At 43.0% G+C, this 9,668-nt stretch overlaps 2 protein-coding genes across 2 annotated transcripts; both read right to left on the bottom strand.

The window, feature by feature from the left end:
- Positions 1–1,471: 1,471 nt before the first annotated feature.
- On the bottom strand, positions 1,472–4,693 carry EAE97_011313 (uncharacterized protein; the record flags this gene model as incomplete). The annotated part of the gene is made up of 4 exons (XM_038881828.1): positions 1,472–3,371; positions 3,422–4,362; positions 4,434–4,544; positions 4,685–4,693. 4 exons carry the CDS (start codon positions 4,691–4,693, stop codon positions 1,472–1,474), a joined length of 2,961 nt encoding a protein of 986 aa, XP_038727237.1.
- A 522-nt stretch (positions 4,694–5,215) lies between these two features.
- Positions 5,216–6,685, bottom strand: EAE97_011314 (uncharacterized protein; the record flags this gene model as incomplete). The annotated part of the gene is made up of 2 exons (XM_038881829.1): positions 5,216–6,552; positions 6,601–6,685. The coding sequence occupies 2 exons, from the start codon at positions 6,683–6,685 to the stop codon at positions 5,216–5,218; spliced, it is 1,422 nt and encodes a 473-aa protein (XP_038727238.1).
- Positions 6,686–9,668: the final 2,983 nt, after the last annotated feature.

Consider the following 9,668-nt stretch of genomic DNA (forward strand, 5'->3'; position numbering starts at 1 on the left):
CAATAACCAGAAATTCTCATCTAATCAGATACTAAACCGTATCTATCCATCAGCTTAGCATAATTTCCAAAATCTAGGACCATGATTCTTCTTCTCGATTGCTTTCCTTCTCATTCCCTTCCCTTCCCTTTTATTCATCTCACTAACTCCTACCCAAAACCGTCTACCAAAGTAATCACCTCAATTACATCACATCCTACCTCCTCTCAGATATTTTTGCTGCATAGCTTTATTACGAATCTTTACTGTTATCTCTATTACAAATTTCTAAAATCATCTCCTGATCTCCCAGTCCCAATCCCCATCCCAATCCCCATCCCAAAATCTCTCCCAAACCATTCACAAAAACCACATATCACAATAAAATCCAACTCTCCCCCCCAATACTACAAATACTCCACAACTCCCCAACTCCCTCATCCCAACTCTATGAATACCATATTCTCCATTCTTCCAACTCCACGTACCTACCAACTCCCCACTTCCTTCGATTGCCTCCCTTCAACCGATTTGCCTCCCACCCACAAATCCAAACCAATCATCTCACAACCCCCCCCTAACCACACCATCCAAGAATCCCCCTGCACAACTCCCCATCCCCATCCACATCTAAACAATCCCTCGACCCCCTCCAAGCCCCCGCACAATTCTACTACCCAAAAAAAAAAACCCCTCCAGTAAATCTCACAATCCCATCTAATACCCAGGCAAAGCAAACAGACAACCAAATCAAATGAATCAAACAAATCAATATCACAACATACTAACTACAACGACAACTCCAACTCCAACTATCTAGATATACAATGAAAATTTCCATTTTTTGAATTCCAATCTCATAATTAGGAAGGTAAGGAAGGTAAGGTAGTATATAAGGTAGTATATAAAGAAGTATATAAGGAAGTATATAAGGAAAGAAGTATAGTAAAAAGAATTAGAAAGGTAAGAAAGATAGATAAGGAAGTATGTTTATATATGGATAACTAACTATATATGTATATATTTAAATGAATAGATAAATAGAAAGGCAAATAAACATATATGTATATATATCCAACTATCCAACTATCTCTATAAACACACAAACATACAAACATACACCAAACTCACCTCACCTCGCAATACTAACCCTAAGAGAGTAAAGCAAGCAAACAAGCAAACAAACAAGCGAGACGAGTTAATCAATGCTTTACAATGAATGAATGAGAAAAGGTATCATATACACATGGACTAACTAACTAAATTTCTCACCTCCTTTCTTGTTCCTTTCTATCCTCTTCTCTTCCTTACTCATCTACCTTCTTCAATCTCATTCTACAAATCCCTTCCCCTTCCCCATCCCCATCATCCCCATGATCACATTCCTCATCCATCCAACCCCCTCATCTAATCTCACCTCTTCTCTCTCCATCTCTCCCCACCTCCCCCAACCAACCATCCAACCAAGCAACCAAGCAACCACAAAAAAAATCTAAACAAACTTAACCTCCCCAAAAAGTCCCGCTCTAACCTGCACCAACGCCGCCAACTCCAACAAAAACTCCTGCAACACGATAACATTTGTCAAAATGTGACTTACGCTTACCTTTTTATCTTCTTTCTCTCCCTCTGCATTCATCACTGCCTCAGCCTCTCCCTCCTTCTTTTCCTCCTTCCCCTTTGAACCACCACTCCCCTCCGCCCCACTACCATCCATCTCAAAATTCTCCACAAGAGTTTTACTTTCCACCGCTCCATCCGTGGTTTCCGAAGCTTCCGCTTCCACTTTGGCTTCCACTTCACTCTCACCCCTATCCCCGCTCTCCCCTGTTCTCTTTTTAGCAACTTTAAGATCCGGAAACGGTATCGCTATAACTTCATCTCTCTTAACCTTCTCCGGAATCCCTACCCTCCTATTCAAGATCCCCTGATCAATAGCCGCAAATGCCGCTGCCTGACTAGGCACAACAACTCTCTCCCTCCTTTCCTCCTCCTGACTTCTCGATTGCGAACTCCCCCTACTGGGCGACTCCGCACTCGATAAGAACTGAGGTGGCGGATTCAACGTCCGATTTGTAGGAGTAGAGAACCCATGACTGCCACTCGTACTTCTCTGTTCACGACTTGGATTTGCTGGACGACCGCGAGTTTGTGGAGATCCTGATCTAGGAGGGGTATTAAAGTCACCGGAGAAAATACGTTGAGCTACTTTATCGAGGGCGGATTGACGAGGCGGTGATTCTGCATGGGCGGATGATTCACGGTAACTTCTAGGTCGATGACGAACTGGAGTGGTCATAGATGCTGCTTGTTGGAACGCATCACGACGTTGCTGAAGTATATCTTCAAATCGAGGAATTTCGGCTCGATAACTATTAACCTGATCGACCAACATATCAAGTCTGGTAAGTAATTCTGGTTTTGGTGTTTCTGACCATTTGAGACGACGTTGTGTTAGTTTTAAAGCACGAATTTGTGCTTTCTCCAAAATTTCGTCCGGATCTCCTATATTAGCGAGAAGAAGATCGTCCACAATTTCATCAGTTCTGCCTTCTTCAGATTCTTCATATACATATTTCGAAGGGTCAGGTAAAAGCCACCCATCAATACTCATGTAGCCACATGTCGCCAAATCAATAATTGCGGCTGTCAAAGAAAGATTTGTTTCGACGGAATTCATGAAAAATGTCGACAAGATATCGAGTAAAGTCATAAGAACCGGATCTTCAGGTCTCAAAGTGTGTGGACGAATATCTCTTGGCGCACCAGGAATTGTCGCTTGAGAACCTGGAAATTTAGAAGTTCCACTGGCTGATTTAGGCGCAACAAGTGCGATGGAACAAGAGTGACTTTCCAAAATATTCATACTATCTTTGATGTGACTTCCATAAACGTCATCGAAGTTATCTTCACCGCCAAGATCTTCGGCCATCGTGAGTAAGCACTCAATTTCTCTTTCATGAGCTGCAATAGAACGTTGCGGGCCGTTACCCAATACATGACCTGTTCGAAGTAGTGTGGTCACAGCGTATCGATGATGTCGTTTCAAAATAACAGATAAAAGCTGCAACGTAACAGTTACAGTCTGTGAACTTTCTGATCGTAAACTGCCTAGAATAAGATCCACCAGATTGTATAATGCAGGGGCACCTCCTTCTACCTGTAGAGCAACTAGAGTTGCAAGATCTAAAGACTTTCGTTTCCTCGCGGCGCTCACAGAAGCTTTCGAGCCTGAAGGAGCTGGTGTAGTATCAGGTAAAGCGAGAAGGTAATGAAGGATAAGATGAATCATATCAGGATGATCTAAAGACTCTAGAATTCGTCGTAAATATGTCAATACTGCAACCGATGAGCCTCCATCAACATCTGAAGATTCGAGTAAAGATGGATATCTATTACAGACATTAGTTTTAGCAGCCAAGGAATGACAAAGAACCCATACAGTAGCTGTTGTAGAAAAATGACCTGAAAGTGCTCCAAGAGTGTCTGTTTAACCTCCATGGATTTGCAATGATTCAGCACATCCTGCCAGAAGACCAAATGTGAAAGAAAAGTTTCCATATGCGATTGATAGTCCTCATCGACGGAGCTCACGATCTCATGTGTGGTAAGAGGGTGTCGATAATCCGAAAGAGCGAGCACAGGAGGTAATGCATCCGGAGGATGATCAATAACAAGTTTTCGACTGAGCTGACTGTATAGTGCACCGAGTCCTGTAGCCATGAGAGTAGCCAAATCACTCTCGACTATCCATTGCTCCAGTGCCACATCATTCGAAGCTGCTTCAATAATATAGAGAAGACCTGTCCTCGCAAAATCTCCACATCTCCCTTCCTCATGTATGTAATCAATCAACAGATAGAACAGTTGAAAATCCTCCTTGTGTGTCTTTCCCGCAAACTTCTCATGCGGATCCGCAGTATATCCCTTTGCGACATCCTCATCCCTTCGTTGCGAAGTAAACCAAACCGGCAAAATTTCCGGGTCAAGTCGAATCTTGGTCGTGATATTGAATGACAGCTCCACCACCTCGACCGCCAATTCCGAGCCCAGATTAATATTATTCGACCCGGTAATCCGAACCAGCAGATTCATGAGACTTTTAGCGAAAACATCATTCTCGACGAAATTCTCCTCCTCGCTATCAAGCAATGCAGCAAAGAGAGATACCGCCTCCCTAATAATCCCCTCATTATACGACGTCGTAGCTATCTTCCCAATCGAGATGTAGATTTGTTTTTCCGCCGCAAAAGCTATGCAAGGATGTGGTAAAGGACGACGAGACTCATCACCGAGCACTCGAGTGATTTCAGACAGACATATGCGTATTTGATCCGCGGCGTCGTAATCTCGAGAGAGATCCGTCGCATTGCGCCATAATTGCTACAAGATATGCCGATTAGCTCTCCCTTCTCACCGTCCCCCACATTCGCACAAGAGCACTCTTCTCTTACCAAAAGACGATTATATTCCCTCTTGAACCTCGCCAATCGTTTTTCCGGATTGTTCAACGTGACCTTGCTGCCGGCTGGCGCGAGCGATGTGCCCGCTATCAAGCGTTGCCACTAATGATCGAAAACAAATATCAGTAACTGCACTTCCTCATCTAGAGATCTATCTATCTCTTTGCACAGAATCAAGATACGATGTCATATCAAATACACAACAAACACTCTCACACCCAAAAGAAACGCCGCAAACTTACAAAATCCATGACTTTGGAGGAGGCATCATTCATATCACCGTAACAAAAGTTATCGCATAAAAAAGTCCGAGAGATAGTAGCCGACGCGATCTGATGAAACGCGCCTGCAACTTAGATGCGGGAGTTTATTTCTTAGTCAGCAAAGTTTGATATCGTTATCGGGAGTGAGTCAAGTGACAGTTAAATATACAAAGTATGGTGAGCGTGGAGGGGCTTATGAATGAATGAGGAGCAATGCGATTTCAAGTATATCTGCATATTTCTTTTCCCCTTTTTCAATCTGGCAGTCAGTACCCTTATGATGACGATGCAGATCATAATTCTGTGACCCACCTCATCTGCCAAGGATATCATAACACATAATGCCCAAACTGGATCTTATGCAAAATGTATCGTACGATACATCGTATGTAACTTCAAGTTTCTAAATACATATCCAAGTACAAATAACATATATACAGAATGTCCTTCATAAGTTCCTCTACTATACAATGTCTAACCAAGTCCAATCCGTCTGATTTACAAACCCACTTACAAACCCAGAGCCCCAACCAAAACCACCAAAATCGCACTACCCAACCACACAATATCAGTCTTCCTCCCTGGGATGCCCTCAGAAGTCTTCGAACTCTGCACTACCCCCGCAGCTGTACTATCAGCTAACGCTGGTATCGTTGATGTTCCAGTCTGCGCCCCCAAGACCCCCTCTGAAGTACTCGTGCTAGCCCAATCCATAACCACCACAATTTTCCCTAATCCTCCTCCACTAATCGCAGATGTAGTTGCACTTCCTGCCACCGTCTCGTTTTGCGCCATTGTTTCATCGCCCGCTATATTATAGAGCGAGGTGGTAGATGTAGTACTTGATGCCTTGGAAACGGAAGAGGGTGTTTCGACTGGCGTTGAGGTAATTGTGTTTATGACGGCTGCGTTCACTGCCGAAATTTTTGTTTGGATGCTGGATAATATTGCTGTTTTGGTACTTGTAGTAGTGGAGGTTGTAGTGGTTGAGCGAGTGAAATATGAGGTAGTAGTGTGACTCGAAGTGGTGGACGATATTCTAGATGATGCGGATGTTGATGATTCAGTTGTCTCGCTGGTTGAAGTTGCAACAATATCGGCACCATAGTTCGCATTCATAATTGATGTGGAGGTGATAGTAGCTGTGATTTCATTATAGGGGACAAAGGCGGTGGGAACACCTCGTCCAGCACCCAATTTACAATTTTCAATGTTTGTTAGGGAGTCTGATTTATCTGATGCGGCATACTTGACCATCCAATCACGCAATTGCATTGGCAATGTTGTTGAAAAAGCTCCTGGCGAGTTCCAGCCGTAATCTGTATCTTCATCGGCAAGAAAGAACCCAGATGGATAAGGAGATATTTCATCACCGGATGAGCTTCTGATGTCACTCGGACGAGGGCATGCGTATGAACCATGCTTGAATGTCGGTGATGCAGTTGCATATATGACATCTGTATATACCCAAACAGGTGTTGGCGATTCATAGACTTTTCCATAAGGATCGGTGAAAGCGGTACCGTGAATGAAGGTTGTCTCGGCTCCGTAAACCCCCAAATCAGTCCCAATTATGGTTGTAGGAAGACCACTAATTGACGATCGCGTTATGGGTTTCGATGGGGCTGTAAAGTTTGTAGGAATGGTCTGGATACTCGTGATGGCTGTGTCGTCGTACTGGTAAACGATAGTAGAGACAGTAGCTACAGTAATATCGATGCTTTCAGAATACCATAGAACTTGGCCGACTTGAAATGAAGAGAGATAGCAGCATTCGAGACTTGCTTCAGGAGTAGTGGTAGCTGTTCCGGAACCCGTTGATGTTTCATTATATGAGATAGAGGCCGCTGCTTGATGTCAGTTTTGAACAAAGAAGTAGTCAATGAACGACCTACTTCTCTTTGGGAGGTGTCTAAGGCCATATGTTTGTATCGTCCATAGTGATATTATCAACAGAGTGGTTCGAATTGACATTTTCATGATGAGACCGAATAGAATTCCAGGCCCGAAGGATGAAAGGTAAAAAAGGTCTCGAGCATGGCTAAAATATGGAGCAGATTTATGCTATTTAAGAGAGCAGAGACAGGGCTGAGTTCTAGGTCACCAACTTCATTTTGAGAGCAAGAACGTCGGATCGCCCCGCAATTTGGATTGTTGGCGCCTACAAACCTCGTCAAGAAATTTACGAATCCGAATAACTGGCGCGTAGCGCCTCAGCCTTGGAGGAACATTGAAATGACTGGAGAATATAGACTTGGGGAATCTCTTACCAAAATGGAGATCGAGAAAGGCTGATTTCTCAATCCCTGTGTCAACTTTGACACAAGGGATACTTGGCACTCCCATCAGAGCTTCGTTCTTGAAATGTACCGATTGTAAAATCTTCGAATATTTGATTTTGAGCTTGAGCACATGTCCATAAAGTTTTCCACATTTCCAGCGTTTCTGACATTGAAAACGAATCGAGAACAAAAGGAAGGCTGCAAAGTATATATTTCTTCTAGGAGTTATAAAGTCAAATGTTTGAAACTCTGAAGATCATAATCAAAAAATACATCGACACTTCCACTTGCAAGATGACTGATCTTGCAGGACTCTTTCCTGGGAACACATTGATGACTTTCTTATGTAATGATGAGTGTTCTCCCGAGAGCCTTTGAGGAATATCGCAAAGATCAAATTATAGCACACTCAACTAGGGGAGTACAGCAATACAGGTTCTCAAAGTCTCAAACCATTCGTTGTCAAGTTCATGGGTTGAGAAATTCTCGGCCTTTGACAGCCCAGGCAGATTTGCTTCAGGAGATGGCAAGACTTGTCCAAGTAGAGTGGGGTATACGCGTCTAGTAGTGTCGTGATAAAAAGATGAAGCGATGGAGTTTTGGTGTGATCAGAACATATAATAAAAAAATTGAAGTCGTCGGAATCCTATGCCTGTTTTACAGATGTGACCGCACGAAAATAGAGTGATCTACCCAAGTACTTAATCCGAAACCAGCTAGCTCTTACCTTTAGACGCCCAAGAAATGCGGAGACGAATCTTGGTACAGCTCACCCATCACTTCTTCCCTTGCGATCCTCGGTGACTTCCCGTGCTTTACCATAAAACTCTGATGCTACCTACCCCTGATAACTATATCGTATCTCGAAGAAATTCGTTCCAACTTCATACTTCCCATGCATGAAAACATATGTACAGAAATTGCCATCTCTGCTCTTGCTTCGTCATTCATCATTTCTTTCCAAACCTTAACGGTAAGGTCATCCGTGGCACCCAATGTGATTTATACGCATGACTTATGAGTAGAGAGAGAGACACGTTGAACTCAACTGAAATGAGTTTATTGAAATTAATGAAACGAACCGAGACCGAAGCTGGGTGGGTATGAGCGAAAAGCTATTTTCAGTTGGAGGATCGGATCACCGTCGTCACCCGAGGCTAAATCATGGAGACTGTTAATATCACGGAATGCTCGGGTCGCCTTTGGTTCATTGCAGATGTATTTGAGGTGTGATGGGCAAGTTTCATCCATAATTTTCTGGTGTCAATTCTCCTGATTAGACTTGTCGAGGTCCCACGGTGCATAGCTTGGTTTCCAAAGTGTCATGGCGAGATACATAATTTTTTATGAGACTTTTATGAGCGTCTTGGGTCTACATCAATAGGAGTGTGATTTTGAATCCAGCAGCGGTCGCGGTTCCCGATAAATGAATACTCAGGTACGACGGTACTGATGATCCTGTCCCATGGATTATAGACGAGAAGAGATTAGGGAGGGGTCGGCGACTCTGTATTTGGTCACCAAAATCTAGAATCACCCCTAAAAAAAGGTACTACTAATGCTGTGTCTGAAATATCGGTCAAGCTTGCAGATGGTGTATGCGGTGAATTGCATGATCGTTTGCACGATGTCTCTTCCTAGATTTTCGAAAAGGGTCGCAGAGGAAAATAAAAGACGGAACAGGAACGAGGACTGCATGTACGTATTCAAACCCGATTCAATCGACATTACCGGATCTACCAATTTCCCCGACAATGAAAGTTATGCCCCATAGCCTGGGAGCTGTTTTAGGATATGTGGTTCTCGTATGCAAGAGACAGAACCATCGACCTGCGAGCTCCACCTTGAATGATATATTATCCGGAGACATGACCATTGCTTTCGGAGCGTTTGCGCATATCCGGGTGTAAGAATGGTCACGAGTGTAGAAATATTAGCATACCCCTTTGCAAATCAGCCATTATGAAGATATCTTGGGTTTCTGTATCGACACGAGCAATCGTTCTCGAGAGCAAGGAAGAAGTTTTGAAGCTGGGCAGAGTGGACAAATGGTAGGTTGAGAGTGAAAATCGGTTGTTGTTTTGGTTGTGGTTGCTGTTGTTGTTGCTATCGAAACATCGATCTCGGTAACCAGTTGAATGTTGCCATGCAAGGCAGGGAAATTCCTAGTCGCTGGACGGCTGTCATCATCAGCTGAGTTGGGATGAGGGGTAGAATTGAGGCTGGAAACGGAGCTATTTTCACATTTATTCATGGATATAGCTTCGGAAAATTAAGAGAGATTTTAGGTTTGTACGAAAAAGTAGGTATTTGTGAGATGGGATTCTGTCGTTTCCAAGTTTTGGATGATTCTTTTGTTTGTTTGTAGTTGTATTTGGATGTGATTGTGTTTAGATATATATTCGTATGTATTTGGATGTGATTATGTTTGTATATATTCGCATGTATATATGTATGGATCTGGATCTGGATCTGGATCTGGTAACAGACACGGGAGAGATATTATTGATATATCAATAGATACATGGATATATTACCTACTGCGTAATAATAATTATCATCACGTTGATGCAAGCACCGGCGATATGTAAGTAAGATATACGATAGCAAAGACAACAACCTATAGGAGAGTCGTATGCATGAAATGATGATATGTATGTATATGTAAGTATGTATGTATG

The sequence above is a fragment of the Botrytis byssoidea genome (assembly GCF_014898295.1).
Source record: "Botrytis byssoidea strain MUCL 94 chromosome Unknown BBYS_036, whole genome shotgun sequence".
In the NCBI taxonomy this organism is placed as follows: domain Eukaryota; kingdom Fungi; phylum Ascomycota; class Leotiomycetes; order Helotiales; family Sclerotiniaceae; genus Botrytis; species Botrytis byssoidea.